The sequence below is a fragment of the Petaurus breviceps genome, unplaced genomic scaffold (assembly GCF_028583685.1).
Source record: "Petaurus breviceps papuanus isolate PSGF00001 unplaced genomic scaffold, PetGlider_PUasm1.0 213, whole genome shotgun sequence".
NCBI lineage: Eukaryota > Metazoa > Chordata > Mammalia > Diprotodontia > Petauridae > Petaurus > Petaurus breviceps.
The window spans coordinates 3,553,606-3,571,438 of record NW_027185860.1 but is presented as its reverse complement, the minus strand read 5'-3'; the positions used below and the strand labels follow the sequence as shown (position 1 = coordinate 3,571,438).

At 35.7% G+C, this 17,833-nt stretch overlaps 1 protein-coding gene across 1 annotated transcript in view; it reads left to right on the top strand.

Moving 5' to 3' along the window:
* The window catches only part of GBE1 (1,4-alpha-glucan branching enzyme 1), a 272,631-nt gene that overhangs the window by 94,550 nt on the left and 160,248 nt on the right, over positions 1 to 17,833 (top strand). The window contains exon 3 of the mRNA XM_069093902.1: positions 6,855 to 6,970. Within this exon, the coding sequence (XP_068950003.1) occupies positions 6,855 to 6,970 (116 nt within the window). The remainder of the gene's footprint in view (positions 1 to 6,854; positions 6,971 to 17,833) is intronic.

The window sequence follows — 17,833 nt, the reverse complement described above, 5'->3', positions numbered from 1 at the left end:
AAAATGTTCATAAAGAGGACTCTGGAGTAGAAAGAAAAAGCAGTGTTCAGTATTCTATGTTTGAAAAGGTAGAGAAGTATATAATACATTTCAAAAAGGTTTTATCAAAAATATTTTAATGTTGGCACTTTGATAAATTCATTTTTTAAAGTAAATTTTTATTTTTATTATTTATAGAAAATTAACTTTCATGAAATTACATTTCCATTTTTATCCCCATTTAATATAAAGCATGTTACATAAATATTTAATAACTAAAATCAATATTATGTTATTTAATAAGTTCTTAAGAAATTAACTATTTGTAACTTTGGATTATGAACATAGTATTCCTCATTGTTAGCTTCAAGAGTTCTTTGTCGTCAACAGTTGCTTCTTGAAACAATATATTTCAGAGTAATTTAGAAAGAGGATAATAAAAAAAAATTGTTGAAAAGTACCCTTCTTTGGAGATCCAAGAAAGAAGAAAAGAAACCATATGTTCCAAAATATTTTTAGGAGCACTTTTGTTACAGAAAAAAAAAATGGAAAGAAAGTAAATCGAGGAATAGTTGTCACATTATGGGATGTGAATGTAATGGAATAATATTGTGGCATAAGAAATGCTGTAATGGAAGATTAAGAGAATACTGTAAAGATTTACATGAGTTGATATAGAATAATGGAGAACAATTTATAAGTGGATTACAAAATTAATTAATGACAAATTTAAGACTTTTTAAAATTAATTTTTAAATTTCTAAATATCAAAAAGAACATTTCTGTATACAACAGAACACAAGAGAATTCCCTCCGTAACCATGAATCACTATTTCATGCTGCTTTTTTGTTTAATTTTATTTTTGGAATCAGTTGAAGTTAAGTGACTTATCCAGGGTCTCACAGCCAATAGGTGTCAGAGACTAGATTTGAACTCAGGTACTCCTGAATCCAGGGACAGTACCACATAGCTTCTCTTCTACTGCTTTCCTTTAAAAAAAAAATAAAAAAAATGTATATAAATTCTACACGTAGCTTTCAAAATCTCCCCGCTTTTCTGTGTTTCTTAACTTTCTTCTGATCTAGTTCATTTAAAAAAAAATAAATGATTCAGGGGCCCAATTCTTAAAAAAATGTTAGGGCTGTTAGCCAAGATGGTGGACTAGAGGAAGCATTACAGCTCAGCTCTCCCTATATTCCTCTCAAAACAACTTTAAAATAATGCCTCAAATCAAATTCTGGAATGATGGGCCTAATGAGACATCCTTCCAGCCCAAGACAACTTAGAGAATTGAAAGGAGAGATCTTTGACAATGGGGTGGAGCCTGGTCCTGAGCTCATGTGGATGCAACACAAGTGGTGGCACTTGGTGACAACAGTAGCAGCAATAGATTCAAGAACTTTCAATCCAGAGACAGTGAGGCGATCAGGCATCTGGCTGAAAAGATATTACCGAGGACCTGTGTGCTAGCAGTAGGCAGAGCACTGGACACTGCCAACTACATTGGTTCTACCCACTTTCAGTTCACAGTTCAAGGGCAGAGAGGAGCAGTTTTGGTCAAGAGGGAGCCAGGTCCTGAGGAGCACTATTGCTTGAAACTGGAAAGGATCAGGAGCCTTTCCTGGGTAAGACTAGAGCCCAGACCAGGAGAGAGTTGACCCTACACTGAAAATGTCCAAGCCCACAGAACTAGCTCTGAAAACAGCAGTGCAAAAAAGACCAAAACTTTGGATAGTCTCTTATCCCAACCAAGCCCCTTCCCTTCCCCCATTCCCTGCTCTCCCCCCCCCCCCCAGTTTCAGGAGCAGAGCCCAACTTTAATGTAAATTTCAAAGTCATGAAATAGGATGGAAAAATGAGCAAACAAAAAATAACCTGATCATAAAAAAGTTACTCTGGTGACAGGGAAGATCAAGATACAGACTCAGAAGACGTGTCAAAATAACTACAAGGAAAACCTCAAAGAAAAATGTTAATTGAACACAAGCCCAATAAAAATTCCTAGAATTGCTAAATTTTTTTTTTTCAAAATCAAATAACAATGGTAGAGGAAAAATTGGATAAAGAAATGAGAGGGAGGGAAGAAAATTATGAAAAGACAATTAACAGCATGTTAAAAGAGACATAGTATTTCTACTGAAGAACACAACACCTTAAAAAAAATTTAACCAAATGGAAAATGCAGTACAAAAATTCACTGAAGAAAACAACTGCTTAAAAAGCAGAATTGGTTGAATGGAAAAAGGGATACAAAAGCTTAATGAAGAAAATAATTCCTTAACAGTTAGAATTGGGCAAGTAGAAGCTAATGACTCCATGAGACAATAAGAAACAATAAAAGAGTACCAAAAGAATGAAGAAAACGTGAAATATCACATTGGAAAAACAACTGATTGAGGAGAGATAATTGAACTGCTCTACTTGAAAGTCATGATCAAAGAAAGAGTCTACACATATTTGAAGAAGTTTTCTGTGCAAACTACCCTGATATCTTAGAACCAGAGGGCAAAATAAAAAATGAAAGAATCTACCAATTGCCTCTAGAAACAGATTCCAAAATGAAAACTCCCAGGAATATTATAGCCAAATTACAGAGTCCCCAGGTCAAAGGGCAAATAAATACTTCAGGCATTCAAATGTAAAAAGCATTAAAATATCATGGAGCCACAGTCAGGATCACTCAGGATTTATGTTAAAGGAGTCTTTACTTTTTTTGGCATATGGTATTCTGGGAACCAAAAAGAGCTAGGACTACAACTAAAAATAACCTACCTTGAACAACTGAATATAATTAGTCCAGGGTGGAAAATGGATATTTAACGAAATAGAAGACTTTTAAGAATTCTTGAGTGAAAAAATCAGAACTGAATACAGTGTGACTGTCAAATACATGAAAAGAAAATCATCAGGGACTCAGTAAGATTTAACAGTTTACATTTCTGTATGAGAATATGATACTTGTAAGTCCTAAGAATTTAATCATTATTACCATCGTTAGAAGGGCTCTATATACAGAGTGAGCCAATTGCATTGGGATGATCTTTAAAAAAAAAAAATTGGACATGTGAGAAAAAGGGATGCACTGTGAGAAGGGGGAAGAAAATGGAAAAATGGGGAAAATTATTTTACATGAAAGAAGTATAAAAGGAAAAGCTTTTACAATAAAATGGAAAATGCTAGGGGGTGGGGGTGTCAGGCAGTATTTGCCTTCTCATCTAAATTGGCTCAAGGACGAAAAGCTTGCATGCACACATGCACACACAATTGGGTCTAGAAATCTATTTTACCCAGTAGGGAAGTAGGAGGAGATGAGTTTTAGGGAAAGGAAGGGGTGAAAAAGGTGGGTAGATGAAGAGAGTGGTCAGAAGCAAAACTAATTATAGAGGGTGAACTGGAGAGAAAGAGAGAGAAGGTAAACAAAAAAAAATAATATGAAGGGAAATTCAAAGTTAGTAATCATAACTGTGAATGTGGATGGGATGAATTTATCCATAAAGCTGAAGCAACTAGGTTGGATTAGAAGCCAGAATCCAGCAATATGTTCCTTATAAGAAGCACACAGGAAAAAGAGAAACACACAATGTTAAAATAGGGTGCCCGGGCAGCATCTAATATACTTCAACTGAAGTAAAAACAAAGGCAGGGTTAGCAATCATTTTATTGGAGTTACTCATTCTTCATTCCTTCCTGAAGAATTGCTATGGATAAAAACCAGCACCTGTGGGCTTTTCCCATGAGTTAGTGACTCCTTTGCAGTCACAGAGAAGGATGTTTTTTGTTTTGAAACTGGGACCATCATCATCTCAGACAAAGCAAAAACAAAAATAGATTCTATTCAAGGAGATAATCAAGGAAACTATGTCTTGCTAAAAGGCTTCATAGACAATGAAGTGTAATATCAGTACTAAACATATGTGCATCAAGTGGCTTAATATCCAGTTTCTTAAAGTAAAAGTTAAGTCAAATATAGGAGGAAATAGTAAAACTATGCTAGTGGGGGACTTTAACTGTCTCCTTTTAGAGCTAGATAAATCTTAACATTAAATAAGAAAAGAAGTTAAGGAAATAAATAGACTTTAGAAAAGTTAGCTATGATAAACCTGTAGAGAAAATTGAGTGGGAATAGAAAGGATTATGCCTTCTTTTCAGCTTTACATGAACATCTATTATTAGGGCATAAAAACCTTATAACCAAATGCAGAAAAGCAGAAATGTTAACTGCACCCTTTTCAGACCATAGTGAAATAAAAATTATTATTTCTGTGATTTGTTCTTTGACCAACTCATGCTTCAAAATTAAATTATTTACATTTTCCAGTTCAATAAAAGGCCTTAGAAACATAGATTAAAAATGAGGTGGAAACTACAAATAATCTAATCCTAAAGAATGAGTTGGTCAAAGAATAAATCATAGAAATATAATTTTATAAGAGAGAATGACAAAAATGGGACAACATACTAAAATTTGTGGGATGCAGCCAAAGCAGTTCTTAGGGCAAAATTTATTTTTAAAATAGCAAATCAATAAAAGAGAAAGCAAATCAATGAATTAGGTATTCAACTAAAAAAAGAAAAAATCTAGGAAAACGGCACATTAAAATTTCTCAGTTACACAGCAATTGGAAATCCTAAAAAAATCAAAGGAGAGATTAATAAAATGGATAATATAAAACACTCTGCACCTCATAAATAAAACTAGGAGCTGGTTTTAAGGAAAAAAAACCAAACAAACCAATAGTTGATTTTATTTTTTAAAAAAAAGAGGAAAACCACATTTACCAGTATTAAAAATGAAAAGGGTGTCCTGGAGGACCTGAATTCAAATGTGGCATCAGACACTCACTTGATACTTACTAGCTGTATGACCCTGGGCAAGTTACTTAACCCCCATTCCCTTTCCCCACCACCCAAAATGAAAAGGGTCAATGTACCACCAATAAAGATTAAATTAAAGGAGCTATTCAGAGTTGTTTTACCCAATTATATGCCAGTAAAATTGACAGTCTCAGTAAATGATGAATAATTACCAAAAATCAAATTACCTAGATTAACAGAAGAGTAGTAAAATACTTAATAACTTTGTCTTAGTAAAAGGAATTGAGCAAGCAAAAAAAATGACATTCCTAAGAAAAATTTACAGGACCAGATGGATTTACAAGTAAATTCTACCAATCATTTAAGGAGCAATTAATTCCAATACTATATAAACTACTTTAAAAATTGGTAAAGAAAAGAGTCCTTCCAGTTTCCTTTTATGACACATATATGGTTTCAGGACCTTAATCAGGAAGATAAAAGACAGTGAATGAAAACTATAGACAAATATCCCTAATGAATGTTGATGCAAAAATTTAAATAAAATAATAGCAAGGAGGTTATAGTAATAATATCACAAAGGTATGACCAAGTGGGATTCATACCAGGAATTCAGGACTGGTTACATATTAGGAAAACTGTCAGCTTAAGTGACCATATCAGTAACAAAAACAACAAAAATTATGATTACATCAATGAGATACAGATAAAGCTTTTGATAAAATACCAATACTCATTCTATTAAAAACATTAGAGGGCATAGGAACAAATGGAGCCTTACTTAAGATGATAGGTAATATCTATCTAAAACCATTATTGTTATGTTCTCCTCAAGTTCCCCTCTCCTCCATTAAAAACTGAGAGAAGGGGGTAGGGGGCAGCTAGGTGGTGCAGTGAGTAAAAGTGCCCCGAAGTCAGGAGGACCCAAGTTGGGTTCCAGCCTCAGATACTTAAACACACACACACACACACACACACACACACACACAACTAGCTGTGTAACCTTGGGCAAGTTACTTAACCCCAATTGCCCTCCAAAAGGCAAAAAAAAAAAAAAAACAGAGAAGGGGAAAAATCCCGACACCAACCTTTTGATAAATAAGCATAGTCAGTCAGAATTAATCCACATTGTGACCACATCTAAAAATGTATATTGTTTTTTTTTTCCTGCACCTTGTAAAATGGGAATAATAATCATACCTGCCTCCCATCATTGTTAGGAAGACCACTTTAGATCATTGCAGAGTGCTTAGCATATTGCCTGGCATGTCGTAAATGCTATTTGATTTTTAGCTATTATGATTATATATGCTCATCTCTAATACTGTCATCACTCCGGTGCAGGCCTTCATCACGTCGCACTTGGACTGGTAGGTCTGCCTGCCTCAGTAAACTCTAGTGTCACTTCCAGGATCAAATATAAAGCCCCCTATTTAGAGTTCAAAGTTAAACACGCTTTATAAAACCAACCCCCAGTCCTCTTAATTTTACAGTTTCCTTATATACTGACCTCTTTCCTGTTTCACCCAGAAGACACTCAATCTCCTAGATGTGGACGTTCTCTCTGACTGTTCTTCGTGCCTGGAATGTCCTTCTCCTTATCTCAGCCTCCTGGCTTCTTTCCAGTTCCGATTAAAATCCTATCTTCTCTAAGAAATCTTCCTCATTCCGTCTCAATTCCATTGCCTTACCTCTTAGAACGATTTCATATCCATCTTGTTTGTATATATTTGTTTGCTTGTTGTTTCCTTTATTAGATTGTGAACTCTTTGAGGACAGGAACTGCCTTTGGCCTCTTTTTGTATCCTCAGCACAATGTCTGGCATATAGGAAATGCTTAATATTTTTTTAGTGACTCCTAAATATTTCCTTTACTAATACTACTATATTATTAGTAATATCTGTACATCTTCATATATTTTCATTTTTGCAGTTTAACTTGTTTTAAGTAGATTGCATAGTATAAAAATCTTACAAATATTCTGTAATGATTTTATTTAAACTAATTGGATATTAATATTAATGAACTTTGGTTACAGATTTTTTTCTCTGTTTATAGATGGTTGGAATCCATTTTCTTATCCATATAAAAAACTTGAGTATGGAAAATGGGAACTCTACATCCCACCGAAGCATAATAAATCTTCAGTTGTGCCTCATGGATCAAAGTTAAAGGTAATTTCTTCATAATTGTAGCTATAATTACAAATTCAGTTCTGTAAACATTTATTAAGCACCTGCTGTGTACCAGGCACTGTACCAGGCACTAGAGATACAAAAAGAGTCGAAAGACACTGCCTCTTCCCAAGGAGCTTATAGTCTAAGGGCGGGGGGAGTGGCAAGAAACAAAAACATGCAAACCAGTATATACTAAGCAAACTATGTAGAGGGATAAATAGGAAATAGTTAACAGGGAAAAGCGACTGGAATTAAGAGGGGCTGGGGAAGGTTTCCTGTAGGAGGTGGGATTTTATTTGGAACTTAATGGAAGCCAGGGAGGTCTGTAGTTACAATGGAGGAGGGAGAGCAACGTAGGCATGAGGGAAATCTGGGCAAAATACCTTGATCCTAGAGATAGAGTGTTTTGTTTGTGGAATGGCTAGGAGGCCAGCGTTACTGGATCAAAGAGTACATGTTGGATTGAATTGCTTATTAATTGTAGCTATTTATTTTTCCCCTTATGCTGTTAAAGTATGATTTTTTTCCATATATATACTTTTCCAAATAACATGAAAAAATAGCCATTTATTTTAATTATCCATCCTTTGCTGTAGAATAGAATACAAAGAGAAAAAGTTTGTTACATTGCATAGCAGCATACATGTAGCACCCTTTGCAAAGGTGATAAGTCTTGTGAGTGAATGAAAAGTTTTTATTAAGTGCTTACTCTGTCCTAAGAACTTTGTAATGGAGCTTGTTGTTACTGTTTGTCCTTTATTCTTGAAGAGGATCATGACATCAGGAAGGTGATACCATGACTTAAAAGTGAATTGGATTTAAGATAGGGAGGGCTGTCAAAGTCACTAGCCTCACTTTCTTCTCCAGAGCCATATGGGTCAAGTGGCAAGATACAGATCACTGGAGAAGACAGCACATTCAGTGAAGGAAGATTAGATTGATAGGTCTTAAATTTCACATGATTTAACTAGTATCTTTATTCATAGGCCTCTCAAATCTACTTATAACTGCCCCTCTCTTTCTTGACCTTTTGTCTTACATATCCTATTGACTGATGTACATGGATCTTCATCAAAGGGTCTCAAACAAAACAAAAAAGTTTTATTGCTACTTTTGTCATTTCCCAAATACTTCTCTTGGCCCTACCAACTAAATGCTCCCTTACAACAAATAACATTTATAGCTTATTTCTCCATGTATTCTGTCCATGATTATCAAATTAACTGTCATTTTTTTCTTTTTTTTGCTATATAATTATCTTCTTCCAAAGTCCTAGCCTCACTTGTATGAATCTCCATTCTTATTAATTTCATCTTTATTCTGATAGTAGCAGTATCTTTGTCACATCAACATTCCACTAAAGCTCTTTTATTACCTTATAATGATGCATGTATGTATGTATGTATGTATGTATATATGTATATATGTAAATGTGTGTGTAGTACCAGAAAATTTGGGTTGAAGATAATGAACTTCTACTCTTAAAACTAACTTTTAATCATTTCAATAATTGCTGATTTCCAACAATGCCCATTTCTTATGAGTCAACATGCTTATTTTTATGCTTGGTTGATTCAAGGTTTTGGATATTTGTTGCCAACTATTTGTACACAATAAAGAGAGAGATTTGTTCCTGGTGGTCAAATGATGAGAACTTTCCTTTTTTTGCCTAATTTTTTTTTTTTGGTTCAGATTCATTTTTCTTTTAACTTAGGCAGCAAGGTGGTACAGTGAATAGAGTGTCTGGCCTGCAGTTAAGACCTGAGTTCAAACTTTACATAATACTTTGCCACTGTTTTACCCTGAGAAAGTAACCCAAACTTTGTTTGCCTCAGTTTTCTCAATTGTAAAATGGGGATAATAATAACATCTACCTCTTAGGACTCTTATGAGGATCTTCGTTATCACCATCATCATCATCATCATCAATGCTTATTCCCTTTCCCTTCTTCAACCTTGAGAGAATTTGTTCGTCTTGGCTGGTTGTGGTTTTCCTTAGCTATTGTAGTAATTTCCAATTGATATCAGTTAATCAAGTTTTAAATATTTGTTCTGTGTCAGATGCTGAATATCTAAAGATACAAAGTGTGAGACATAACCTAAAGAGAAGATGGAGTAAATGATAATTCATTGACTTATGAACACTGGGCATTATTGGAACTAAAGATAGTTTGAAATATAGTTTTTTAAGTAGGAGTGAAGTTGATTGACTTTTTCTAAATTGTCTTTAACTATATATCATTACAGGATAGAAATGAGGGAGGAGCTTTAATGGAATGCTGAAAAATGACAGAGTTGGTTCTACTATCAGAATAATAATGAAGTTTCTTTTGTAAATCTGTAAAGAAACCATCTTGTTTCAGTCAGAATAAAATGATGCAGATGATGATGATTAGCGATTTCTTGCGGGTATCAACATAAGTTGGTGGGCTCCTTAAGTCTGATCAGTATTGATGACCACAGCCTACTCCTCTTTCTCCTCGTGAGGCTAATAACTGTCATTGAAGGATTGCTACAGAATATGAAGTACTAGGTAATAAACTGATGATCTTAGGGGCACGAGGGATAGTTTCATAATTTCTGCCCAAGGGATGGGATTCAGCTAAATGTCAATTTGGAAACAAATGAGATTTGCATTTCGTGATCATTGCCTAAGATATAGGAATGGTACATGCGCTTCCTAGGCCAGAAATAAAATATATCTAAAATATATCACCAGTAAAATTACATTTTCTTGCATGCTTGCAAATTTGATCAAGAACTTTGAACTTAAAATGAATTAGGAGGAAGAGAAATACTCATTCATATGCCAGTCGCATATTTGATAATGATTAGCACAGAAAAGTAAGAAAATGTCAGCAAAAAGATCAGTGATTCTCAAGAGATAATATGTAGGAAGAATACTAGCAAAAAAACCTAAAACCCATTAATCTTTCTACCTAGATGTCCAAAGTATGGGTAATGAAGATAGTAGTGCAGATAATATTATATACTGTAGTGAAAGATGAAATACAGGAACTGGAGTGGAGAAGCATAATGTACAGCAGCTGGTTAAGAATAAATCTAGTGAGAAAAGTTATAATTGTGTGGGACTATATTCTAGATCACAGGTGTCAAACATGTAGCCTGCACAACATATCTGAAATGCAAATCAAACCATATTGAAACGTAATACAATAAAACACAGAAAATGTTGGTATGTGGTTTTCTAAGTCAATATGCAGTGTACAGAGATACTGTTTATATTTGACTTTGACAGTTCTGCTTTAGATTACCCATTAAAAGGGAGCAAAGTTATCAGTTGTATGAGAAACAGATCACAAACTTGGCATGGTTCAGATTAGTGTGAATAATTAAGTACAAATTCAAATATATGTTACCACTACATGTTTCATTATTTGTACTAATTGAGACATACCTATAGTGCTAATGGGGGCTTAACATATCTGAGCATCTGATATAAAAAAAACCTCTCTAGTAAAAGCAGAGAATCTGACACTAACCATATAAGTTTCATTTTCAAATCATAAAGAAATCAAGGGTAATTTATTGCTATTATACAGCCTAGTAACTTCTCTGTTAAACTAGAAGATCAAAAATGATTTCTACACATTGAGTATAAATCCAGGTCTTAATGTATTTTTTTCTTAATTTCTTCATGGTGTTCAGGAATCTGTAATTTTGTTGGTTTATGAGTATTTCCCCTACTGAAACAATTTTCAACCTTTCTACCAGGCTGTACTAGAGATTTCCATGAATCAAGGAAGTAAAATACATCATGAGATGATGAGCCTGTCTACTTTCCTGGACCCATAGTTAAAATACTTTTCAGATTTCTATAGTATCTACCATAGTTTTACTTTACTAATATAATCTTTTAAAGCCCAGAGTTTCTACTATACTATGATAAGGCATTTTAGTTTAACAATAGATTATTCCCCCCAAAACTGGCTACTCATCAAGTTTGTACATAACTGCTTTAATTGACTGAACAAGAGCTTATTTTGTGTGTTTTTTCCCAAACCGATTTATGCTTAAAAACTAATTTACTCACTTCCTAGGAGGGTTCCATAAACTATATTATCTCATTCAGTGCACTAGGGCCCCCTTAAGCACACTGTGAAACAAATAACTTCAGCAATAAATTGGCTTTCTTTGCCCCTATGAATCATCAGAAATATTTAGGATTTCTGGTTGGAGATACACAATTCAATACTTGTTCTAAAGTGGCTTACAATCTAAATGGGGCAATAGTAGTAGGTACATGCAAAACAAAATACGCTGAGAGACTCTGACATGAAATATCTGGTTTAATGTGGACTATCAAGAAATCAAAATATGTGTCTGAATTTATCTCTAGACAGGTGTTATATCCGGGTATGCTTTAATAAGATTTGTTCATTTTCTTCTCTTAGTATTTTGTACCTGCTGCGGTTTTAATATTGTTGTAAATAATACTTTGCTGATTTTTTTCCCTAATGACCTTGCTTTTAATACCTCTTCTCACTGAAGTCCTCATGTAGTATCTTTAAACTTTCCTCATCCACTTACTTCATTGGTTAGCTCCTTCCCCTCTGCTGACTAATCTATTAAAGTCTCCCATATTCTAGTGACAACTACCCAATTTACCCCCATATCTTTCATCTTCTTTTTACTGCTATTTTTTTGAGTTGCTGCTTCTTTTTTTTCTTTAAATAGTATTTTATGTTGTTTTTTTATTTTTCAAATGCTTTATTAACTTCTGATTTAAATTATTCATTTCTACCAGATTTTTAGTTACAATTTTTCTCCCGTTTTTCCCCTACCCACCACCCCAAAATAGCAGTCCCACAGGATATGCCCTCCTCCAATCTGCTCTCTCTCATATATTCTCCCTTCAACTTTTCCAGTAGGGCAGGTGGATCTCTATGCCTCAGTGCCTGTATAACTTATTTCCCAATTATATGTAAAATAGTATTAATAATAGTATATATATTTATATATTTTTAAACATTTGATTTTAAGACTTTGAATTCAAGATTCATTCCCTTCCTCCCTTATCACCCACCCTTACTGGGAAGATAAGCAATTCAGTATAGGTAGTACATGTGTAGCTAAAGCAAAACATTAACATAGTAGATACATTGTAAAATACTGTCTATGTTTCCCTCCCTCCTATCCCACTATTTCTATTCTCTATTTTGATCCTGTCCCTTTTCAAAAGTGGGTGCTTGCAACAACCTTCCCCCCAGCCTGCCCTCCCTCCCATCATCTCCCCTCTCATCCCCTTCCCCCCTATTCTCTTGTAGGGTGAGATACCCAATTTAGTATGTATGTCATTCCTTCCCCGTGCCAAATTCAATGAGAATAAGATTGACCCATTCCCTTTTGCCTTGCTATTCTTCCCCTCCATTGTAACCATTTTCCCTTGCCTCTTCTATATGAGATAGTTTACCCCATTCTGTCTCTCCCCTTCTCTTCTCATTATATTCTTCTCTCAGCTCTTAATTTCACCTTTTAAGTATCATTCCTTCCTATTAAATTGGTCCTGTGCCCTCTATCTATGTATACCTGTAAATATATATATATACACACACACACACACACACACACACACACATATATACACACATCCAAATACAGATTCATACGCCTGTATACCCTCTGACATAGACATATATCTATATATATATTTCTATTCCCTTCAACTATTTTCATACTGAGAAAAGTTTCATCAGTTACAATTATAGTTTTTCCATGTAGGAATGTTAATAGTTCAACTTTGATAAGTTCCTTATGATTTCTTTTCCCCATTTAGCTTCTCATGCTTCTTTTGCTTCTTGTATATGAATGTCAAATTTTCTATTCAACTCTGGTTTTTTCATCAACAATGCTTGAAAGTCCTCTATTCCACTGAATGACCATATTTACTCCTGAAACATGATACTCAGTTTTTCTAGGTAGGTGATTCTTGGTTTTAATCCCAGCTCCTTTGACCTCCAGAATATCATATTCCAAGCCCTTCGATCCCTCAGTGTAGAAGCTGCCAGATCCTGAGTTATCCTGATTGAGTTTCCACAATATTCAAATTGTTTCTTCCTGGCTGCTTGTAATATTCTCTCCTTGATGTGGGAATTTCAGAACCTGGCTATAATATTCCTAGGAATTTTCTTTTTGGGATCTTTTTCAGGGGGTGATCGGTGGATTCTTTCAACCTCTATTTTGCCCTCTGGTTCTAAAACATCAGGGCAGTCAGTTTTCCTTGAAAATTTCTTGGAGGATGATTTCTAGGTTCTTTCTTTGATTATAGCTTTCAGGTAGTCCAATAATTTTTAAATGATCTCTCCTGGATCTATTTTCCAGGTCAGTGGTTTTTCCCATGAGATATTTCACATTGCCTTCTATTCTTTCATTTGTTTGGATCTGTTTAACAGCATCTTGATTTTTCATAAAGTCATTAGCTTCCATTTGCTCCAGTCTAATTCTGAAGGAATGATTCTCCTCAGTGCACTTTTGAGATTCTTTTTCCATCTGGCAAATTCGGCTTTTTAAGGCATTGTTCTCCTCATTGCCTTTTTGAGCCTCTTTTGCCATTTGAGTTAGTCTGTTTTTTAAGGTATTATTTTCCTCAGTCAGGCTGTTGACTCTCATTTCAAAATTTTCTTGCATAGTTCTCATTTCTCTTCCCAATTTTTCCTCCACTTCTCTTATCTGCTTCTTAAGGTCCTCTATGGCCTGTAACCAGTTTGTATTTTTGTTTGTTGGATGCTTTTGGTGCAGGAATTCTGACTTCACTGTGTTCCTCCTGTTCCATGGTTTTATCCTTTTGTCCCCAAAATAGGAGTCTAATGTTGGATTGCTCTGCTTGGTTTGCTTCCTTTGCCTGGTCATGTCACCCCTCAGTCACTTGACTCCTGAGCTTTTTGCCACAGTAGGACTCTGGCACCAGACAGGGGAGCTTCTTTCCAAATACTGGGGTGTTCTCAACTGCTGGAGGTATTAGTTGGGTGCCCTCTCTGAAGCCTTTAAAAGTTAAATAGAGAAATTTATGTTTGAGCCTGGAGGCAGCAGGAAGCTGCTGGAATTGGTTGAGGAGGAGAGTTACATGGTCTGTTTGGGATTTAGGGAAAATTACTTTGACAGTAGAATAGGATGGACTAGAATGATTTTTGAGGTAGAGTGGTCAATTAGGAGAATGTTGCAATAATCTAGGCAAGAGATAATGAGAGCCTGAACTATAGAGATAACTGAATACACTAATAGTAGATGTTAGATGTAAGAGACATAGATATTTTGGTAGAAAGGTAGAAATGTGATATTTTGGCAGTTGATTGTATATGTGAGAGAAGGGAGAAGGTTTTGAGATATCTATGGAACTTTAGGTAGAGACATCAGACAACTAGAATTTATAGGACAGAAGTTTAGGGGAGTGTTGAAGTCTTGATATTTAGTAGCAGTTGCATAGAAATGATAATTGAATCCATGGGCAGTTGATTGTGATATCTAAGGAGAAGAGAGAGAGGGGAGAACCTTGCTCAGACCTCTGGGATGTACTTAAGGTCATTGCATAAAGGCCATGACCCCATATGGGGCCATCACCTACAGTTTAAGAAGTGCTAAAGGGGTCTGAAGTAGAAAAAGTTTAAGAGGCCCTGGCATAGATGATGAACATGAAAAGCAGATTGAAAAGGATTTTTCAGATTATTAGGAATTAAAGGATAAATGAGTAATGTCACAAAAACTAAGGGAAAAAAAGAAGTTATTGATAGCTGAACAGGGGAATGTGGGAGCAAGAAATTTTTTTTCCTTCTAGGAATTTAATTGTGAAAGTCGGAAAGAATAATTTGAGGTAAGTGTAGGGTCATTATAGAATTGTTTTTTAAAATATGAGAGATTTTTGGGCATTTTTTAGCAAGGAACCTATGGGTAAAAAGTGAAGTTTAAAGTTAGGATGAGGAGGGGCAGAGCCAAGATGGTGGAGTAGTAGCAGCAGGAAATTCTGTGAGCACCCCCCACAACCACCTCCAGTACCTGTAAAATATGACTCTAAAAAAATTTTAGAGCTACAGAACCCACAAAGTGTCAGAGAGAAACAAATCTCGCGCTGAAGGCAGCCCGGCAGGCCAACAGGAGGGGTCTGTCGCAGCATGCTGGGAGCCAAGTGCAGTTCCGGCTAGCCCTTCAGTTCTGGCCCCAGGGTGGTGCCCACTAGCAGGCCAGCTGGAGCAGACTTCAGGAGAGTGAATCACCAGCAGCTGTGGTGGTTCCCGGACTTCTTAACCCATAAACACTGAAAAGAAATTAAAAGGTCAGTGGGGAGCTCTGTTGGAACAGGGGGACAGAAGAGCGTCATCTGGCCCCTGCCCCTGGGGCAGGAGGTGGCAGAGGTGTGGCAGCTGTAGCTTGTGCCACGTGGCTTTTTCCAGAGCTCCTGGCCTGCAGATCACGGGGGGACCAAGCAACCATTCAGAGGGTAATTGTTCTTGCTTTGACCTGCTTGTATGTTGGTTGCTGTCTTGGGCAGTGGTCCTGGGTTAGAAACATCAGTGTGGTGTCTGTAGAGAGGATGCCCTCCTCTGGCCTCTGACAACATTTGTGAAAAACCAGTGATTTGGTACAAAGCTCTCCTCTCTGGAAGCAGAGTTCTACCATGTCAAAGAGCTCAAAAAGTGAGTAATTGACTGGCAAGATGAGCAAGCACAGGAAGCACAAACACACCATAGAATCCTTTTTGGGGGACAAAAAGGATCAAGGCATGGAGTGGGAGGAAGACAGTGGAGTGAGAACTCATGCATCAAAAGCTTCCAAAAATATATGAGTTGATCACAGGCCATGGAGGAGCTCAAGAAGGATTTTGAAAATCAAATAAGAGAAGTGGAGGAAGACAAATGAGAATGATGCAAGAAAATCATGAAAAGTGAGCCAACAGCCTCCAAAAGGAGACCTCAAAAAACTAATGAAGAAAATAACACCTTAAAAAATAGAATAACTCAGATGGCAAAAGAGGTCCAAAAAGCCAGATTGCTCAGATTGAGAAGGAATTTCAAAAATTCACTGAAGAGAATAGTTCCTTCAAAATTAGATTGGAGCAAATGTAAGCTAATAACTTTATGAGAAATCAAGATACTATAAAACAGATCCAAACAAATGAAAAAAATAGAACGCAATATGAAATATCTCATTGGAAGAACCACTGACTTGGAAAATAGATCCAGGAGAGAGAATTTAAAAATCATTGAACTGCCTGAAAGCCATGATCAAAGAAAGAACCTAGAAATCATCCTTCAAGAAATTCTCAAGGAAAATTGCCCCGATATTCTAGAACCAGAGCCAAAATAGAAATTGAAAGAATTCACTGATTGCCTCTTTTAAAAGATCCCGAAAGGAAAACTCCTTGGAATATTATGGCCAAATTCCAGAGTTCCCAGGTCAAGGAGAAAATATTACAAGCAGGCAAGAAGAAATAATTTGAATATTGTGGAAACACAATCGGGATAACACAAGTTCTAGTAACTTCCACATTAAGGGCTTGAAAGGCCTGGAATATGATATTCTAGAGGTCAAAGGAGCTAGGATTAAAACCAAGAATCACCTACCCAGCAAAACTGAGTATAATATTTCAGGGGAAAATATGGTCATTCAGTGAAATAGAGGCCTTTCCAGGATTTTTGATGAAAAAACAAGAGCTGAAACAAAAATTTGACTTTCAAATACAAGAATCAAGAGAAGCATGAGAAAGTAAGCAGGAAAAAAAATCTTAAGAGACTTATTAAAGTTGAATTATTTACATTCTTACATGAAAAAACGATTAATTGTAACTCGAGACTTTTCTTACTATGAGGATAGTTGAAGGAAATATATATGTATATATTGCACATATATAGCCTACTTCAGAGTGCTTGCCATCTTTGGGAGAGGGGATAGAAGGGAGAAAAAACTGAAATTCAAAATCTTATAAAAAATAAATGTTGAAAACTACAAAAAATGAAAGTTAGGACGAGAGGGAGGAAGTAGAAAGAGAAAAGAAAGATTGATTTTCAGGGTACAAATAGAGGGTTTGGCATTGCCAAATAGAAGGGTGACCTTATGTTCTGAGGTGTGAGCAAAGGAGAAGAGAATAAATGATGATACTGATGTGATTTGTAATGTTGATAGGGAGAGGAAGCTTAAAACGTTTGACCCCAAATTTTTTTTTTCTCAAAGAAATTTGAGGGGAATTCCCCTGAGAGGGAAGAGGAGTGATGTGTAGGTAGTTTAAGAAGAGAAGTTTTTGAAAGTTGTAGTCAATCAGCTAAGGGTAAAATGAGAGACATGTCACAATGCAGGCTTACTTGAGCCTGGATTACATAAATTTGTGGTGCATTTGGCTTACATTTACCTCTTCACCACTGAAGCAGTAGGAATGTCGCCACAGAGGAGTAGTCTGGGACTAGAGTAGAGATGAAAAGGATCTTAGGGAAGATCTAGTCTAGCTTCCTCATTTTATATAGGAGGAATTGGGGATTCGGAGAGACTTAGTAAAGACAAAGTGTGTTGGACAGAGGGTACTAGAATCCAGGGTCGAATGGAGAGAGAATAGATAAATATCTAGTGTAGGAATAAAGGGATACTTAAACTGATCCTTCAAGGAAGGTAGATTCTACAAAGATGAGTTGAAAGATAATTTGTTAGAGATAGCCTGTATGATTGTAGGAGATTGAGCATTGTATAAGAGGGAAAGTTTGACTGAGATGTAGAGTTTATAGGCTTATCACCTCTTATCTAGATTATTGGATAATAATCTCTTCTTTGGTCTCCCTGTGTCAAGTCTTTTATTGTTAGACCATTTTACACACTACTTCCCAAATAATTTTCCTTAATCGTAGATCTCACTGTTCGACT